Source organism: Mauremys reevesii, linkage group 5, assembly GCF_016161935.1.
Source record: "Mauremys reevesii isolate NIE-2019 linkage group 5, ASM1616193v1, whole genome shotgun sequence".
NCBI lineage: Eukaryota > Metazoa > Chordata > Testudines > Geoemydidae > Mauremys > Mauremys reevesii.
The window spans coordinates 36160897-36181899 of NC_052627.1; the positions used below are offsets into that span (position 1 = coordinate 36160897).

At 40.1% G+C, this 21003-nt stretch overlaps 1 protein-coding gene across 3 annotated transcripts in view; it reads left to right on the forward strand.

The window, feature by feature from the left end:
- The window catches only part of TSPAN5 (tetraspanin 5), a 117016-nt gene that overhangs the window by 72833 nt on the left and 23180 nt on the right, over nucleotides 1-21003 (forward strand). For all 3 annotated transcript variants that reach the window (XM_039541905.1, XM_039541907.1, XM_039541906.1), the window contains one exon: nucleotides 16333-16383. In XM_039541905.1, the coding sequence (XP_039397839.1) occupies nucleotides 16333-16383 (51 nt within the window). The remainder of the gene's footprint in view (nucleotides 1-16332; nucleotides 16384-21003) is intronic.

Consider the following 21003-nt stretch of genomic DNA (forward strand, 5'->3'; position numbering starts at 1 on the left):
AGGCTCACTGACTGTATTGCAATGGATCAGAAATCTTTAATATTGTATAGTTCTATTCCTCTTATGCATCTTTTTCTTAAAACAAGTTTAATGCTCACAATTTAAATCGACACTATTGAAACTAGCCATCTATTCATACAACTGTTGCAACAGAGATGACAGCAGTGCAAGCTTCCCGTAATGCCTTGTCAAATTGAGCAACTTTGGCCAGGGCCTCTTGTCTCCATGGCTAGACAAGCCTTGGCCCCTCTGCTCAGAACGACAGATGTGTGGTGGTGCTTCTGATGTGGACACATATTCACTATGGTCAGCAGCCTCTTTCAACTAAGCCAACAAACAGCTGTTGGATAGCTGCTTTTATTCACTGTCATGTTGGGCTGGTTTTGTCTAGAGACCATCAGATGAAAAAAATTTGTAGCCATCCAGTTCGCCCCCTTTCCAACATCACTTCACACCCATTGAAAAATCCTATTTGTTTTTTAAAAAAACGCAGGAGTGACAAATTTATGGTTAGTTATACAACTTATTAATTTTGTGGCACACCAGAAGAAGACATCTTGAAATATAAGAAGTCTAATAAAACATTATTTAATGGTGTCTGAGAATTTTTTTTTTTACTTAAAATGACAATTTTCTGTATAACTACAAGTAACATATTACCTATGGCACATAAACTAGCTGTGGCATTAGCAAGACGTAACTTGCTGCAAGTGACACCAATATTTTAAAGAGGAGGGAAGACGTCTCCTTGTTTCTATAGTACATGATGCTACCTTGAAATGCAGAGGCTCAAGAAGTGTCTCCTCAATTTCTGGAGTACCCATTTTACATTTGATTAGTTTCTGGAGGCTTTTTTTAGGTACCCATTTTAGCTGAGTTTCCTAATTTGTAGCTTAAAAAACAAGGGGCTTTTAATTTTCCATTGCCTTGATCTTTGTTTAATCACTTAGACCAGTGTGAAGTGGGAATAAAAAAGCACTACCATTCTGGTTTGGCAGTGTTTGGCACTAAACTTGCACAGATGAAAAAGGACTACACAAGGTACAAAGCGGTAGAGAAATGAACCTATTATCTGGTTCAATATCACCTGTCTTGAAAGGTCTGGGGGGGGGGTGGAAAACGTAGCTGGATCTTGTAATCACTATTAACAATCCAGCTGTGTATTCTGTATGTTTGAGAGAATGCTTGTGTTGTGCCTGGTAAATTCCTGTGTGGGATTATTTTTTCCCCTACAGATGAGGAGATTTGTGTAGGCTGAGCCTAGTTTGACTGTGTTTGGATTGGGAAGATGGCATCAGTTTGTGTATGCTATCGAGAGTGGTAGCCTACAATGTACAGTTGCCAGGATGTCAAACAATCCATTTTGTGGCCCAGTGAAAACCCCCAGTTTGGCTAGGATCAGAGACTGTTTCACATATGTGAAGACACTGTGTATCTACTGCTGCAGAGCTTTAAGACAGCAATCTTTGTTCTGTTTGGGATGTGATTTGGGTGGGGAGCATGGCCTAGTTGCAGGGGTGCCCAACCTATGGCCCTCAGGCTGTACGTGCTCCACCAGAGCATTTCATAAGGCCCATGGCCTGCTTTAGCACAGTATACTAACAGCTGATTCATTAGCATTTTGTCATCATGTTTACATCAGTTTACACAAGTGTGTAAACTGACAATCCTGTACATAGAAAAACTTATCTAAATACATATGAATCATGCTGAATTTAGAATATAAATCAATACAGGTGACTTTAAATCTTATTAAAATATGTAGAAGCTGTTTCTGCCCCCCGCCCCCCAAAAAAGACTGTGCTTATAGTTATGTGGCCCTCCTGTGTAATAAAGTTGGGCCTCCCTGGCCTAGTTGCTAAGGCACTAGACAAAGACTCAGGAGACCGGAGTTCTGTTCCTGGTTCTGCCACTGGCCCCCGGAGTGACCTTGGGCAAGTCACTTTGCCTCTCTGTGCCTCAGTTTCCCCATCTGTAAAATGTCAATAATGATACTTATCCCACTTTGTAAAGCGCTTTGAGATCTCCTGAGGAAAAGTGCTTTATAAGAACTGGGTATGATTAGTATTAATATCCGGTGATGATGGAAACAAAACACCCAGTGAATCAGTAATACCACGGTAGATAATATGGTTTTGCTGGAGGGAAGGTTCCTGTGTGATCTGATTTTTGTTTACTGACTTTTCTTCTAGACCTTTAGAGCCATTTTTCTTTCAAATGAGAGAAGAGCAAGACAAAACTGTCATGGTCCATGTCTGTTTGTGAAAGTGGAGGAGTTCACTTACAGTTGGCCTGTTCATTTAGAGTGACTCAGTCCCTGCTTTCCTCCTCCCACGCACGTGCTTACCAGTCCTAACAAATGGAGTGCTGAGCCTTGTCAGTTGAAATGACCCAGTATATGGTGGCGGAGGTGGGTGGGATGTGGCACTGTGGCTAATAGCAAAATGACTGAGTTATGCTGAGCCAGGTTCCCTGAAATGAAGTTGCTGAGCATTCTTCTGAGCACACTTTAGTGTCCGTACAGTACCTCTATAGCTGCTAGGGGTTTCATGATCCTACACTGTGCTTCAGGCTCCAACCACTTAAACCTATGTCATAGCTAATGCAGTAGTGTAAGTGCATATTCATTGGTAAGAACTAGGACTACTACCAGTTCCTGCCAGCTGAAACCTTGGTGTACCAAATGCCTTAATTAGATGGTGGTGCTTGGTTCCACCTCTGTTCCAGATCGAGACATTGTACAGGAGCTTTGTAAATAGTAGTGAAATTTTCTTGTAGGATCTGACTCCATCACAGTTTGCAGCTTTATATAGAGTGACAGTGGCCCCATAAAAAGAGCTTGTGATGGGGGTGCACATAAATAACCCTCACTGAGGCAGGTAGGGAAGGAATTAACTATGTGCTCATTAGACAGAACAAGGATATCAAGAGTAGTCAGAGGAAGTCTCTCTCCCTCAAGGCAGGAAGCTCCCAGGCACCAGCATGAAGAAGGACCTGGGAAAATGCCTATCTTGCAATATTGCCCTCCAGAGGCAATATTTGGTTTGTTTGCCTTCTTATTCTCTTTCCTTTTTGGGGCCAGAATGAAGAGTCCTGGGCCTGACCAGCTCCCTGCCCTGTATGTTGGGCTAGTTGCAGAGAAATGCTGTAAGGATGCCATATCTTTTTCTTCCTTTTTTTGTTTGTTTCCTTTTTCTTCCCTCTTTCCTGCCACTCTTGGCCACGGCTTGGGCTGTGCTCATACAAAGCTGTTTTCCTGCATATACCGGGCAACTTACAATTATTTTCAATTGTTTCTAAAAATATAAACTGATTTCAGGCAATGCTGCTGTGGCTGCTGGGCTGAGCCAGAGGTGGGATGGCGTGGATGAGGGAAAGAGACTGGACAGGAAATGTAGCAGGGCACTGAGTTTGGCTTTTGGGTAGGAGCCCATGGAGGAGTGATAGGGGCAGCGCTCCCAGGTCTCCAGATGCAGGGGCCCTGGAGGAGCAGGAGACTGGTGGGGTATGAAGACGGACAAAAGGCTGGGGGAACATGAAGTGCGGCCTGGAAGGGATGAAAGTTAAGGTTGGGTAAGTGGTGTATTTTTGGTGGAGTGCCTGAGAGAGGGAGTTAAATATTTTAAACTTTTGATGTCCAAGGTTTTTTTTTGTTTGGGTTTTTAAAAAGTCTGTTTTTTTTTTGTACAGTAAGAACAATAGTGGTGTTAGGGAGTTTGGACTGCATGAAAGCAAGCTTTTCAACTTTCACACTTGTATTCTGCAAAGAGGTGTGTGTGCGCATGAATACTGTATGTTTTCTAGAAAAACATCTGTAATAGCTTGGCTTCAAATAAAGTACATGTTCTAGTACTAGGACTTGAATTTGGAAAGTGATTCTAATGCTGTGAGCTTGGAAAGAGTTACTCATTTTAACTGTTTTAAACTGCTGTTCATATGTCTGAGTGGAAAAAAATTGGACTCATCCAGAAATGCACCCTCCTTGTTCTGGTTTCCAAGGCATTAGTTTGTGTTATGGCCAAGAAGAGAGGGTTTTGAGCCTTTAGGGCATCACTAACCTATGGTTGGTATTGCTTACAACACAGCATTGATTGCACCAGCAATGAGCAATAAAATAAATACATGTAACATCTGTAACAGAAAACAGATGTCCTGCAAAACCAATCTGAATTAAATAGCTTCAAAAAGCAATAAGAGTAGCGACAACTGACTTTTCACTCAAAATTATGTTGGGCTGCCCACTCTATCTACAGCCTACTGCAAGATTAACAAAAAATAATAGAAGAAGAGTAAACTAACAGCCACAGCATTTTACATTAAAACTAGTCTCATCCGGGTCTAATTAATTTTTCATTCAGGTGGATCAAACAAAAATATAGTCTCGTGAGAGGAGCTGCACAGCTTTCTCAGAGCATTTTCAGATATGTTTGTCTACTTTAGGTTACCATACAATGTCAGCTGTGCCTTTTGATTCAGTTGAACGAAAAATGTGTGAAAAATTGAGTATGGTGATTCTTATCAGCTGCATTTGGGGGAGAATCCATCAAAAGTATCATGGAAATAATTTTGTAAAATATATATTAATCTTTAAAAATGTGTATTTAAAATGAAAATAGAGAATAGATTTAACATCTGAAAGCCTATTTTACATCTATAGCTGGCTGCCTTTGATGTGAATCAAATCAGGTAGCAATCACCCCTGGTATCTTCCGTCACTAATCATATTGCTTGGAGCTTTCCTGCTGGCAGTGGCTCAAGGGCAAACAATGGGTTCTAGGCCAACGTATTTTTCAAGTATTACAGTACATCTGTAAATTTATATGAACATATAATATATGCTCTCAGCAGTTTGCTTTCCCATGGTGACCCTCTGTGGTTAACCAGCTTTAAATGAAATCCTGTGCCGGCTGGTGCTGAGAATGGAAAAGTTACGGGAAAGGAAGGAGGCAGATTCTTGGCTCTAACCCCTCTTATTCCCTTTATGTGGTGTTTTAGCCCAGATGAAAGCTGCTATACTGATTTGGATAGGCAGGTGAGCTGCCTTCTCAGTCATCTTTCAAGCTGTGCTTTTCACTTTGTTGGCTGACCCCAAAATTTCCCACAACTGAAAATTTAAATCAGTAAAAATTGAAAAAAAAACCTGCTTAAAAATAAAATAAAAAATGCTTTATTTTTATCTGTCAAAATTATAAAATAAAAATCAAATTCTTTGAAGGCCTATGAATAATGAACTGAGTTTTTTAAATTACAAATTGAATTTCAATTCTAGTTTAGTCAAAATATTCTTAGTCTTGGAGGATGATTTAAAGAAACTTAAATGAATACTTGTGCTTCATATCAGTTCAGGATTGACCAAAAAGAAGTTTAATAATAATAAAAAAATACTCTTGGAAAAAAATTATAGGAAGAATTTAATCAGTGTCCCAGCTTTTAAATATTTCTCTAGTGTATTGTGGCTATGAGTGCATCATAGTACAGGCGAGAGAAATACTGCTTACGGAAGGATTGTCTTAGAGCAGTAGTACATTTTAGAGTCAATTCGGTGACTTTTAACAACTTAAAGAAGGCCCATGTTTTACTGATGGTACTTCAAAAAGTTGCATATTCTCCAGTCATGATCCATGCAGTCATGATCCATGAAAAACATTTTTTTTTCTTAGAACAAACCAACTAACCCCACCAAGCAATGGCACAATCTGTAAAGTGACTGTACAAAAACCCAGAGGACTGAGTGTTTGAAGATGCAACTGTGTACATTGCTCTTACTCATTCTATGCCTGTTTCAGTCATGTGCCCAGGATACAGAGTGAAATCGTGCTCTCTGGAGGGCTTAGAGTACATAGTAGACAGTCACAGAAAGAGAGAACCACAATGAAGGCAGTCTAAAATGCTGTGGATATGGCTGTGTCTACATGTACAGCGTTACAGCCGCGCAGCTGTACCGATATAGCTGGGCTGCTGAAGCGTGTCTGGTGAAGATGCTCTATGCTGATGGGAGAGAGCTCTTCCGTTGGCATAAAAAGCCCACTCCTGGGGGCGGCATAAGCTATGCTGGCAGGAGAGTTTCTCTTTCTGTCGTAGTGCTGTGCACACTAGCACTCATCTCGGTGTAACTGATGTCAATCACAGGGGTAAAATATTCACACCCCCGAGCGACATAAATTTTACTGACATAGTGATGATTTTGGGCCTACTAGCCTAACAATTTTGCTTTAAAAGCCTGTAATAAGTTTTTGTCACTACTCACAGCAAGGAAATTCATGCACACGTAGTAGAGAGAGATCAGAAAAATCCCCAAATTTTGAGGAAGTTCTAATCTGAGTCAAAACTTTACAGCTGTGGTTCCTTTCTATTGTATAGGAAAGTATGCATTCTATTGTTATTGTAAGGGCGTAAAAAGAAGCAACTGCATACAGGAATGATTTGTCAAGCCTGTTTTATTTTTTGTAAATCTTCCTCACACGGGACATATTGGCATTCAGTAGTATGTGATGATGGTATATTACCTAACCCCTTTACTATTTAGTTTGCAGCTGTGATGCTTTTGGTTGGTAGTCTGTTCTAAATTCTTTGTTTTAATAAGTGTCAACTGAAATTTTAAAAAATGGTGATGTAATAAGTGATCGATCTGCATTTGTGCTTACAATGTACAACTATTTTAGTTTTGCACCATTATTTACCATGTTACTTTTTAAACTATATGCTGTTTTGTAAAGTGTGGTACCCCTCACAACAAAGAAATGATCATACCTGAGTGCTTTGTTTCTCTTGCTAGCCAACAAGATTAATAACGCTTAGAGAAGGATGTATGTAAATTGAAATGTTTATTGTTCGACCCACCTGTGAAAACACTGAAGTGCTAGGCAGGGGATTATTGCTTATGAATGTATCTAAACATGTGAATTAATACTGAGAGAAGAATAGAGAGATTATAGAATAAAATATTTAGCAATATTCTTTATTGTGTTACTTTTGTTCACTGCATGTAAACAGTTGAGGACAGTGAAATAATAAAGTATTGTTACATGCTGTCTAATTATTCTCAAGTAATTGATTTACTAGAGAGAAATTTGAATGTAGTTTTTGCTTTACGTTGACATTAATGAGTGGAAGGCTGAGGGTTGTAAAATTAATTTTGTAGAAAGTGCTGCACCACTGTTGTATAATGCCAAGTATTATATTTTAAAGGACTTTCTAAATATTTGTTCTCCCTAACCTGCTCTTCAAAGATTTGACAACAAGGTTTTTAGACGGTCTGCCTCCAAAAAAGGAATATTGAAGACACCTTGGGTCTGATTCTCTGCCACCATGAACTTTCTGTTGTCATTTGGCACAGGTCTAAATGGCTATGCAAGATGCAAGACAAGAGAGAATTGGGCCCCTTTTCTCTAAAATATTTAGAGTAATTTGTAGACAGAGGATAAAATTCTGCTCTTTTAGGCTGGTATGGATCCAGAGTAGTTCTTGTGACTAAAATGAAGTTAGTTGATGCTTGACTAAAAACAGAATATTTCTCTCTCTCTCTCTCCCCTCACGTTTGAGAGAGAGAGAATTCTGCTGACTGGCTTGCATGTAAATGAAGGCAGAATTGGGCACACAAGGTGGGGGGATATTTGTATGAGTTGTGGGAAATACACTGATTTTTGGGTTGGCATGTTTATGACGACTAGAGTGTTTTGTGTATATGTTCACATCTCCTTGAGGTTTGCTGGAAGTTTTGGTTTTGTAGTTTTCAATTGAAAACTCCAAACTAATCCCAAAGTGATCCCTGGAGAAACTCACTGGTTTCATGATGAAACCCCATTCTTCTACCACAGGCTTTCATTTTATTTTAGCGTCCTTGTGTCATTCATCACCATAGTATATCTGTCCTTGTGGTAGTTTGGGCATTGATCCTTTCCTCTGGTAGTCCCCTGCCCTTGCTTCAGTTGCCTTTGAGAGGGAAGGGTACAGAGATTTCTGTTTTGAGGGCTGAAGGGGAGGAGAATATATACATGTTCTGATCCTCTGTAAGGGTCTTCAAGGAATAGGTTGTGCTTGTCTTTTCCTACCAACAAGTTTGGTGGCAGCAGAACTGGGAATGCTGTTCCAGTCCTCCTACTTCCTCTAGAATTACAGAAGTGAAGGACTGGAAGGGACCGCAGTAGGTCATCTAGTCCAGTCCCCTGCACTCAAGGCTGGACTGCATTAGACAGTTGGTTGTCTAATCTATTCTTAAAAAAACTTGAATGACAGAGATTCCACAATCTCTCTAGGCAATTTGTTCTGGTACTTAACCACCTTGACAACTAGGAAGTTTTTCCTAATGTCCAACTCATAACTCTTACTATAGGTTGGGGATTGTGATGTTCCAGGCTACAGTTTGGGATGGGTTTCCTTTGGCTCAAGTCATATATATCCTTCTATTAGTCACTTTTTGCAATGAATGACAATATTTTACCAAAATAAGCCTCAACTCCAGTCAAAAGGCCAGTATTTCAAGTGGTGTAAATCTCATTAAAGTCTATGGACCTATAGTAATTGACCACTGCGGATCTGGCCCAAAATATGCATGTATATACTGCTTATTAAACTATTTTATGTATATTTACCTTTTCACACTTATGTACAAAACAACATTGAACTGCGCGCAAAATAACAGCATTTACCAAAGCTTTTCAAAGATTTTTGCCATTTCCAAATGCAATATGGATTTTTTTATTAATAGTTTTATCCTTCAGTCTTCTTGTTTGTTTTTCAACCATTTGATTTTCCTTGCACGAATGGGATCTTTCCCTCCTTCCTTGCCCTACCCAAGTGATGTATTTGTAAGCTTCATCTGTTATCATTATGCAGTTTATCCCTTCAAGTTTCAAAGAAAGCCAGTTTAACCACAAGGACTTAGCACAACTTTCTTATGCAAACTGTACAAAGTTAGAAAAACAGCAGAGTTAGTTGTAACTCATATGTACTTTTTGGCTCTTTAGTAGAGGTATCACAGAGGAGATTATACTCAGAGCAATTGGTATTTCATATTCTGGTTTGATTTAGAATGCTTAAACATAATCTGTTCTTATTGGAGATGGAGCCCAAACCAAAACCCAAGATCTGGTTTCAGATCAGAGTTCACAGCTTGAACCAATCTCCATAATGGGACAAATCCAAACACCAGATTTGGATCTGAAATTTGAAACTCCATGTTTAGAAACACTTGTAGCCAGTGTCTTGGTTTTGCCTCTTAGATCTAGGATTTCAATTCAAACCCGTATTTAATAATTATATCCAGTTCATACGGTTGAAACATCTGATTCTTGATTTACAGTTCCAATTTCTATCTTGATGTTATCTAGCAAATGACACATCCCAGAAGATGAAGAATACAGGATTTTAGTATATTTTAGAATTGCAGTCTCAACACTTCAGTCCAAAAAGATCAATTTAATTTCTACTAGCCCCTTCCTGTGTGATTATGTTGCTTGGCCTAGATCTGGAAAGGGTGTAACATCCTTCAAAACTTGAAGGCTCATTGTTAAAATAAAAATAATTTATAAAAAAAACATACCTTTACTCTGAGTTATTAACAGCTGAGGTTAACATTGAAGGAATTTTAAAAATCTAATTTATTTCTCACTATTAATGTTCACTTTTGTATGTCACAGTTTGAACTCTGCAATTAGGCTGGTCAATTTCACGGTGTGCTCCTAGGCAGCTTCAATTTCTTGTTCCTCTGCATTAACTCAATGCTGTTGTGTTGTCTTTTGTATTTCCAACAGTGTAAGGAAATTTTTTAAATTAGAAAAATAAATAGAAAAAGAAATCATGAAACGAATCTCTGTTTTGTACTTACGCCCCTGGGGACAGAGCTTTCTGGCCACAAAACTACATGCACATTAGGCCCTGATTTGGATTGCAAATAATACAGTACAGAATAAAAAACAAAAACAAAAAGGGAATATTGGAGGGAGTAACCAAAGATTGGCTACCTTGAAGCTCAGGGCCTCAGTATCTCTGTATGGTTCTGCATGATATTAATCAGCAGCAGTAGTGGCCCTATGACACTAATTATAAGCCACAGTGGATTCTCCCCCTGTTGAAATAGAGGAAATGAAAAAAAAATTCAGATTGTTTGTGGAAGATGAAGTAGAAACATTTGACAACAAAAGAGGACTGACAAAACAGGTAGGGTGCACTGAGAACTTGATGAACTTAAAAGTTACAGTGAAGAAAATGAGGGAATCTTTTTTTAAATAAAAGATTATTAAAGCACATATGGTTATTGAAAGAATATGTGAAAGAGCACGGTGTAAGAGTAAGGAATTTAAGGGTGCCTTGGCTTGGGGAAGAGGAAGAGACCTAGTAGGCTTTCAGTAAGTCAGTAGCTGAAGTTCTAGACACTGATGCAGAGAAGGCCCCTTCCTCAGTAGGAAAGAGCTTAAAAAATCCATGAGGAAGAAAGTCAGCCCTGGAGTCATTACTCCATGTGCATTTTGCGTCTGACCTCAGATGTAGAAAGTGCCCTATTGCTCTTAAAGGAGTGTCTCTCTCTGGTATGCAGGTGCTAGGAAGAGGCTGACCGGGTTGGAGGAGGGCGGAGGGTGTCCTTGTGGAGTACAGATCACCATGCTGCTCCCCCAGGCTTCCTGTCAGGGCTGCCAGAGTGGTCTTTGGAGCCTGTTGTTGGAGAGACTAGGGCTGTCTGTCTTGGGGAATTTCAACATCCATGTGAAAGACAGCTCTCCTGGGTTAGTCACAGCCACTGTGGTAAATATGATTACCCCAGATGGTTCCTAGCTCAGCTTACAGCTGAGGAGGTGACAATTTGAATCTGCTCTAACACATAGTGTGTGTTTGGTGCTGGCAGGGTGTAGACAGCAGACAATTAGTTATGGTCTAATCATCGTCTCTTCCAGATGGAGGACAGGGGTTTCTCTCTTGTCTGTCAGGGCACTGGAACTGGTGTGGTGGTGATTTCTCTGTGATTAATGGATCCTGTTGGATTCCAGAATTCTTGGGCATAATGCTCTCTTGTCATTGGGCCAAGGCAGGTTTAAGGTCTGATGTATTATGTCCCATCATGGCCTGAAATGGGAGCCATATTTCTAAAAGTGCATTGTCAGGTAACTAAAATTATGTTAGCTAACGTCTCCCTGGTTTTCTATCTGGAATTAGGAATTGATCTCTCCATCCCCAAGTAGGTACTTTATTTAAAAAAAAAAAAAAAAAAGAGAGAGAAGAGAGATTTTGTTTTTGTTTACTGTAGGTGCCCATGTAAATCAAGCTTTCCATGTGCCCCTTATGCAAACATAGGGCATAGTACCAATTTTTCTTGTTTGTGTGGAACATAAGTAAAGTGCAGTGCTACTGTCTATGTCTTTTGATGGTAATTACGTTCAGTTGGACCTGATTCTGCAGCCCTAAGCACGAAGCTCCCTTTGACTTTCACTGGAATCAAGCACGGATAAGGGCAAGAGTGCAAGACCTTTAGGGCAAGAGATACTGATTTTTAAAACCAAACATGGATATAATCTGGAGTATATTTGCTAATGATTCAACTTTAACAGTATGTAAAATTTTGGGCCTGATGTATTTGACAGTGTGTCTTTCTGAAAACATGGCTAAGCTTTGAGAGTTTCAGTTAATATTAAGTTAACATTTTATAGAAATTCTTGTGGCACATAACTAAAATTGCCTCTTTAAAAAATGCATAAAATAAGACGCAAACTCACTATGAAGCTGTTGAGTTCAGTGCTGGAGAATCCCCTCAGTTTCCCCTCTCCTTTTCCTAGAAAGATAAATGTATTTCCTTGGTGTGGTTTTGGAAAGAAAAATCATTAGTATACTAAGTTGTTTACACACATCTTAAGAGAAAATATACTGAATGCCAAATAAATAAATAAATAAATAAATGAACAATATCAGTTTATTGCAGAGAAACCACAAAGAAAATCAGTTTGCACTATTCAAGCAACAGTCTATTGCATGGCCTCAAACCAGTTCATATGTAGTTGGCTCTGTAGTGAGCTCTTCTTAAAGCCAGAGGAGAAAAGCACACGTGTGCACACTGCTCCTTCCCCCCTTGTTTTTCTTTCTATATTAGAGGCTTCGCTTGGTTACTTTGCAATGGTATAGATATCTTCTGCCTTAAAGTTGTTTGTTAGGTATTTTAAAAGTGCTCTCTCACTGCATGCTGGAGTGGTGTATATTATGGATTTAATAATTTGACAAGCATTATTTTACATTGCAGCTAATCCTGCTACACAGTACCATTTAGTAATCAGGCAGTGTGCGGAGAGGAGATGTTTAATATGCCCTTTCTGTTTACCTGATAAATGATTTATAGGGGTTTCAACTTTGAACCCTGCAATAACTTTTGGGTTAACAGCACACTTCATTTAATTCACAAAGTCAATTCCTATCATGACATTTACTTATTGAAATAGAATTTACAGTGGATGTTGCATGGAGTCCCAGCTGCCCCTTCGTTTTTCCTTCACGGCAAGAAAGCATTGTCAGGTTTACGTGTCTTTAGAGCTTGGTACTTCTTGAAAGTAACTTTGCAGGGATACGTACAAAAAATGGCAAAGGTTCAGGGTATTATGTCGTTGTACACGGCCATTTTCCCTTTTTATTCAGGGACATAGGAAAGTGGTAAAAGTTTAGTAGGGTTGGGGGACTAGGTGGATCAGAGAATTGGTATATAGAGCCTTTTGTCTCTAGGTTATTGATTTGCAACCCACCCAATTCAAACTGACATTGAATTTGACCAGTGGACAGGTTTCTAATATTGCAAAAAAAACATCTACCACCCATGCCACTAACTGGAACCCTTGTTGGCAATCTCAACGGAGAGGCCAAGGACTAAAATGTACTTGAAGGAGCAGCACCTCATCTGGTGTAAACTGGCATAGCTCCTTGGACTTCAGTGGAGTCACATTGACTTACACCATTTGAGGATCTGATCTGAATTGTATAACCTGAAATGCTACTAGTGACTCTTGTAGGACAAATCCAGTCATGCTGACAGGGTGTGGAGAAAACGCTATACCACGGTCTATGCTGTATCAGTCCAGTGGAGAAACAGAGGACTTTAGTCTTCAAATTTGTCTGTCTGGCTCCTTCAGCTGAGGAGGTTGACCAGTGATGGTGGTGATGCGATTTCTCTGTGACCGTGGGACCTATTTCCTTTCACCCCATAGATCATATATCCAGCCAGTGTCCCATGATTGCTTAGATGCTTTCTCTGAGCAGTCTCTCAGTGTGCCCCTCTGGTTCCTTCATTTTAACTTGGACCCACGCTCCCTTCCTGTTTTTACATTCTTTATTAGAACTGTAATTAGTTGATCCTTAAAAGCAACAAAGAATCCTGTGGCACCTTATAGACTAACAGATGTTTTGCAGCATGAGCTTTCGTGGGTGAATACCCACTTCTTCGGATGCAAGTGGTGGAAATTTCCAGGGGCAGGTTTATATATGCAAGCAAGAAGCAAGCTAGAGATAACGAGGTTAGTTCAATCAGGGAGGATGAGGCCCTGTTCTAGCAGTTGAGTGAAAACCAAGAGAGGAAAACCCCTCTGCTATGTACATCGGCCAAACTGGACAGTCTCTAAGGAAAAGGATAAATGGACACAAATCAGATATTAGGAATGGCAATATACAAAAACCTGTAGGAAAACACTTCAACCTCCCTGGCCACACAATAGCAGATCTTAAGGTGGCCATCCTGCAGCAAAAAAAACTTCAGGACCAGACTTCAAAGAGAAACTGCTGAGCTCCAGTTCATCTGCAAATTTGACACCATCAGCTCAGGATTAAACAAAGACTGTGAATGGCTTGCCAATTACAGAACCAGTTTCTCCTCTCTTGTTTTTCACTCAACTGCTAGAACAGGGCCTCATCCTCCCTGATTGAACTAACCTCGTTATCTCTAGCTTGCTTCTTGCTTGCATATATAAACCTGCCCCTGGAAATTTCCACTACTTGCATCCGAAGAAGTGGGTATTCACCCACGAAAGCCCATGCTGCAAAACGTCTGTTAGTCTATAAGGTGCCACAGGATTCTTTGTTGCTTTTACAGATCCAGACTAACACGGCTACCCCTCTGATAGTTGATCCTTGTGGATTTTTGTTCTGTTTTGCTTTTATTGTAGCCTTCCCCTTCCTTACTTTTGTGGAAGGGAAGCTGTGTGTGTTTCTTTTGGGTGAAGTCCCTTTGGACTTCACCAACATTTACAAGGATCTCCTTACATCGGCCTCCAGCCATTGCACAGAGGCAGGGGCGGCTCCAGGCACCAGCGCAGCAAGTGCGTACCTAGGGCAGGAAGCCATGTGGGGGGCGGCGTACTGGTCGCTGTTAGGGTGGCAGTCAGGCAGCTTTCGGTGGCATGATTGCGGGAGGTCTGCTGTTCCCGCGCTTTCGGTGGCAATTTGGCGGTGGGTACGAAGGTGCGGGACCAGCAGATCACCCGCAGAAATGCTGCCGAATCTGCGTGACCAGTGGACCGCCCGCAGGCATGCCGCCGAAGGCTGCTTGACTGCCATGCTTGGGGCGGCAAAAACCATAGAGCTGCCCCTGCACAGAGGTCAAATAGACAGACTCCTAACATGAGCATCACATTTGCAAAAAAAGTCAGAATTTAGTAGCAGTCATGTGAGGGGGTTATATCAATAACTATAATCCGGGGGTTGGCAACCTTCGGCACGAGGCCTCAGGGTAATCTGCTGGTGGGCCGTGAGACATTTTGTTTATGTTGACCGTCTGCAGGCACGGCCCCCTGCAGCTCCCAGTGGCCGCAGTTCACCATTCCCAGCCAATGGGAGATGCGAGAAGCAGCGTGGGCTGCAGGGTCATCCTGGAGTCTCCTGGATGACCAAAGAAGCTGGTCTGCATGTATCGCTGGGCCATAGCAGCCAAACATACACTTCAACTGAACTAGTAATATGCCTAGAAACCATGGAACATGAATAAAACAACATTTTCCTATTGCCAGAGAGGAATGATTGTAGTGATTACAATTCATTGTCCCTGAAATTGTTATTTCTAAGTAGTTCTTTTCTTCATTGGTTATTAGCTGTTATTTTGTGTGTGTTTGTTTATATTAAAGCCTCAACTTTTTGACTGTTACACAATCCTAAAGCAACATGGCACATGTTAATCTTATGGGCACGTGCAGTACTGAAGATATTCCATGGAACAAGGAATTCCTTAGATGGTCAACTGTCCCCTAAAGTCATGACAATTGTGATGTAATCAATGGTAAATAATCACTCAAAATTTGTCAGCCTTGACTCAGTTTCCATTAACTTGGACCAATTTGTGGTTTGAGTTAATACTATATAAAACCTCATCTGTCTCAATAGACTTTAGTTCTGGCATTCATACAAACCCAGAACTTGAAAGGTATTTAAATCATGTGAAGCAAAACTGGAAGAAAGTTTTTGCAAAACTCTTTGAACCAAAACCACAAGTATAGCTCAGCTCTGCAAGTTCTGCTTGAGAAAGGAAACAAGTGCATATTTTGGGAATGCAAGATTGTCATTTATTCATTTAGTTAATTTATTTAATATTTTCTGAATGCAGAAAGAGAGATCAATAGTTTTAAAATGCGCTATGCCATTCTGAGATATGCAAAGATCTGGTGTATCGTTGGCTGCATGGCCTACTGAAGTAGCTTGTTCATCGTGAAATATAAAAGCAACCAGTAAATAGAAAGCTATAAAATGTTTGTTTAGGTTTATTTTAGGATTATCTCTGGTAGTTTTTTTCTGATGACAGTTCTGGTCTAAAAATGTACCCATTGATTTAGGTTTAATAGGCCATAATGTGGGCAACATAACTATATCTGGTCATGAATATGGATTTTAATGCTTCCTCCTTCTAGCCGAATTTCTTTTATTGTGCTTTGCCAGGAAAGCGGCTCTGTACAGCTGGCTGCAAAATGATGGTGGTTTGTTGTGTTGTCTTGTCGCAGATCTTGACTTATGCGAGTCTTGGGAGATATTTCTTTGAGTTGATTTGTGGAGTGGTTGAGGAGGTGACATTCATGGCATCTGAGATGTGTATGTGGGAAAGCATTAAGTGGGCTGTGCAGCATTAGGGATCTTCCCCTTTATCCTGCTGTTTTCTGGCTGTTCTCTGAGCTAAGAAAGCAGCCTTTCATTCTCTGATTTTAATTGTGGAATTGTAGGAGAAGCAGTTGTATTTTTTCTGTGCTGTTGGTGCCCAATCTCAACATTACTGTTAGAGGTACAGAGGTTCCCAGCCAGAGGGGTGAAGATGAAGGGGCAATGGATATATGAAATATTTGTAACAGTCAATTCACAGTTCTTACCCCAATTTCCTCTCGTTTCTTTCAGTTTCTGGGCATAGCATTTCTTGGAATTGGATTGTGGGCATGGAATGAAAAAGTAAGTTGAATATAACACAAACTCAACTTTTTTTTTTTTTAGTGACCAGTTGAATAACTGTTACACATGCTACCCATTCACACGCTGTCTGGACTGGAGAGAAAATAAGACCCATTGTCAAAAGAAACTTTAGCTTGCCTCACCTAGAAAGAGACCTCAGCATCTTTCTGGAGGCTGCTTTGGCAAGAAAGCTCAACTGACTGATGCACACAGAATAGCCACTGCAGCACATATATGGAAAGTACAGCATAGAGCTCTCAATGGTAGGCAATGTTGGTATGGTAGTGTGCTGTCATAAAGGGAGGCAAACCAAATGAAAGTGAGTTTTTTTTTTCTATTTTTGCCTCTGAATTTACAACACTACTGGTAGCTGTGGCTTAAATTAGTTTACACACTTACAAAAAAAAATAAGCACAAGACTGACTAAACTATAGTGTTCCTTCGGTTATCTTTAAAAAAAAAAAAAAGTAGAATGTCCTTCATTGTGCGACTGATGCTGTAACTCTTATCCTCTCACAGATAGGCTATTAACTCATATGATTAAATTTGGGAGACTGCTTGGGGATGGAAAGTGGGAAGGAAAGGCAGTGCCAGACTAGAAGGTATAAAACAAGTTAATGTGTGTCAGAATCCTGGGTAAACAGGTCAGTTCTGCAACAAGGTAAAAGATGCAAAAAAAATTAAAACTATTTCCTTCCCCTTTTGCTCTTATTAATGTTGTTGTTGTTGTTAATAATAAATACCTATGATGATAAGAATATTGTGAGAATTAATTAGATAATATTTGTAAAGTGCATTGAAGAGGAAAAGCCCCATGTTAGTGTTAAGTATTGATATTATGTTCACTACTAAGCTCATAAATGGGGCTGAACAAACAGAAACAATACATTGAAATCCCAGTCTCTGGCTCAGCTTTTGCACTAAACATTCAGAATGAATTTGCCTATTTTGGAAGCAAGTCAGTCAGTTGGAGTCTTCTAGTTGTTCCATCTGTTTTCCTTCTGAATACAGACAATTTAAAACAATAAAACATTTTAGATGGCTTTGAACTGGCATTGAAGTGCATTATGAAAATCTGTATTGTGCTAAGGCCCCGATCCTGCAAAGATGTAATCACATGCTTCGCTTTATCTGCTACGAGTATTCTAAATGAATTAAATAGAGCTACTCTGTGTGTAAAGCAAAGTATGTGCTTTTGTCTTTGCAGGTTTGAGGCATAAATTAGTAGTATTTGCTTAATTTTGAATTGGCTTCCCAGTTAAGTGTTTTGGTTTTTTTTTTTTAATTCTTCTAGCATTTCCTGAAGCAGCAAAAATGATTTTTCCATTATTATAAATGTTTCCTTAGCCTATAGTCCTAAAGCAAAAGGGTTGTTCTGTCAGAGTGACAATTCATTAGGTCTTTAATATAGTTCATTAGTGTGAGACTGGATCAGTCTCTTCATGGAGAAATGTATCCAGTAAAAAATTAATAGCCAGAAATTGCAGCAAACATTTTACTTGAGATGCAGAAACTTAATATCATGATGTCATTTTAAAATAACCTATAGATTTGAAGTTAACTGAGTTAATATATTACATGCTTTAAAAAAAACAAAAAGCAAAGCAAGAGTAGGTACCTGCCAGTTTGGACAGTCTTGGTTGTATGACTTGTTTACATAAATGAATAAATAAAAATGTTGCTGTCGTAGGACCAGTTTATTTCCTCAGACACGTGCACAGGAAACCACTGACTTCAGCAGGCATTTTGAGTGCATGCGTGGGAAAAATGTGGTGCTTCAGAAATTGTTTGTGGTGTGTTGTAGCCATGTTGGTCCCAGGATATTAGAGAGAGATGAGGCAATATCTTTTATACAGAAGTTGATCCAATAAAAGATACTGCCTCACACACCTGGGCTTTAGAAAGACTGTTTATTATGTTTACTGTGGTGTCATGCAAAGGCCCCAGCTAGGACTGAGGCCCTGTTGTTCTAGATGCAGTATAGTCACAGAGTAGAGAGTATCTTTCCCACAGAGTGTACAGTCTGCACTGATGCTGAGTTCCATGTTACTGCTCCCGTGCACAGTTATGTACGGACATCAGTTTTTGCACAGTTGGAGCTTAATAAATCACTGTGCTGCTGTAAGTTGTGATTTTGGGGGATACAAATCCAAATCCCCCCCCTTTTCCTTCCCCACCCCGGTCATTTGAATTTCTTTCCAGTTAAATTTTACCTTTCCACACACTCCAGTGATTTCTCTAGTCAAACTTGCCACATCTCAAAGCCTTTTCAGAATGATGGAAAGTAGAGTACCAGATAGTGTACTCAAAGTAGAACGATATCACTTGCCAAGGTTGGCTTTAATAAAATAATGCACATTTAATTGCAGCCTTATTTATGCCAGGTGTGAGGAATGCACTGTAGTTCTTCAAGTGGTGGTCCCTATGTGGATTCCAAATGCAGTGCAGGTGTAAGGAACGCATTGTGGTTTCATATCCCTTCCCATGCCCCCAGTTGTTTCTAAAGGAAACTTGAAGACAAACAGCATTTTAAAGAAAATAATTTCCTACATAGTCTCATTACCTTCCTTGCAGCCTTTGGGGGAGCATTAGAACTCACTTGTCAGACAATCAATGGAACTGGTTTGACAGCCAGTCAGCAAGGCCTAAACAGAAAGTGGAAAAATTAGCATCCTAAATCATGAACCTGAAAGAGAGCTGTGAGAAACAAGGAGGCAGTGAACCGAAAGAGAGAGAATATCTGTAAAGATTAAGTTCACCTCTCTCCACCCCGTCACCCCGGTTTTACTGCTGAATTTTTCTCTGAGATTTTTGAGGAAAGATCTTTCCTTCCCTTGCTTTAACCCAGTGAAGATGCAAGATCAGGAAGGAGAGATGCACTAATTGTGCCATGAGATTGCAGGTACCCACTTCCAGCAAGTGCTTGTTCGAATCCTTGTTTGGAAATTTGAATCTTGTGCATATCTCTGGGCCTGCATGCAAATTGGGCAAAATGCAAAGCACTCTCTCTGCTCTTGTGCATTTGTGGATTTTATATTGGGGTTGGTGGTGTGAATAATTTCTATTATGTGACTCATCATTTAGAGTTTGGTGCCTAAAGGGCCACTGTCAAAATAATTTTTAATGTTATAACAGCTGAAGCTTTTCAATCTGAATGGATTTTAAAAATCTCATTTTACTTTTCTCTGTTTGTGCTGTTAGTTTACTTTGTGAATTTCACTCCTTTATGACAAGGAAACTAGACCACTCATTCTCCCTTTTGTTTCCTTCCCGTTCCAAGTAACTAGCGAAATGCTGCTGCGGCTGTTGTTGTTTTTGTGTTTCCAACATGAATGTAACAAAAATTATGGAAACTTAAATTGTGTAAACACTCCCCACATATTTTCTGGTTTACAGAGACTAAATTTTGGAATGAAACAGGTTTGGCACATTTAAATTACTGTTGTTCTCTCCCCTACACTTACTCAAATGCACAATAATGTGAAATTTTCAACAATTTATGCCTATCAAAATCGACACATTTTTCCCATTATGAAGCAGTAATGTGATTGAAAATACTTGCATTTCTCATCACCCTCCAAATATATGTTAGTCAGAGATTCCTACTCATGTGCATGAGCAGGGTGTGAAAGATCAGCCCACAGTTTGCAAAGGAGAATATGCTCCAGATGATTCTATATTTGAATCTTTTTTTCTTTTCCTCTGACCACCTCCACAACCACTTCCCCTAGTTCAGTGATACTCAGACTTTAGTGGTTCAGGAGCCAAATTAGTGATCAACATTACCCAAAAGAGCCAAAGTAGAGTGAATTCATTGTTTCATTTACTATTTTTTTAAGATATATTATTCTCACAGCAAAATGACTCACTAAGAATAGTTATTTTATCCACTACAATATGTTAATAATGTAGTAAAGGCATCCAGATTGGTTAATAACTTAGATTGGTTAATAATTCAATCACACAGCGTTTTAATATTGTGCTGCAAAGAGCCGCAGGAGATGCATTAAAGAGGCACTTACGGCTCACGAGCCTCAGTCAGAGCATCACTGCTCTAGTTCTTCTCTTTTCCCAGAGAGGGGATCTCTCAGATCACCCCTAAAAATTTCCCTCTGATGCAGTGAGGGAGGATTGTTGTTCCTCCAAATCTTTTCCAGTGAAGCCCGCAAAGCATGGGATGTAGTTTTAGTTCCCTGTGTCCTCCCTCGGTGCTGTCCCTTCTCACTGGTCTTGGCATTCTTCTCTGTTGTAGTGTGGTACAGGGACTGTTGAATAAGTGGGGGTTGGAGGCCTGGGGTTGAGAGGAGTGATGAGTGGGGATGGGCCCTCCCTGCGCTCCTGAGCATCTGTTTTCTCCTTGCACCCTTCTGGCTGGGAAAAGAGCAGGCAAATACTGCATGTGCAGTGTGGTGAGGAACCTCCTCAACTCCTGCTTACAAGGCCAGATTCCCTCTCCCCTGAGCTGTGCCTGAGATTACAGTGGTGGGCTGGAGAGAGAGACATCAGAAGGAGCTGCAAGACAACTGGCAGGTCTGGAACAGAGCCTAAGCCTCCCTTCCCAGAATGACTCACCATCTACGAGTCCTCTGCTCTGGTGCCGTAGTGGTGAAAGTGACCCAG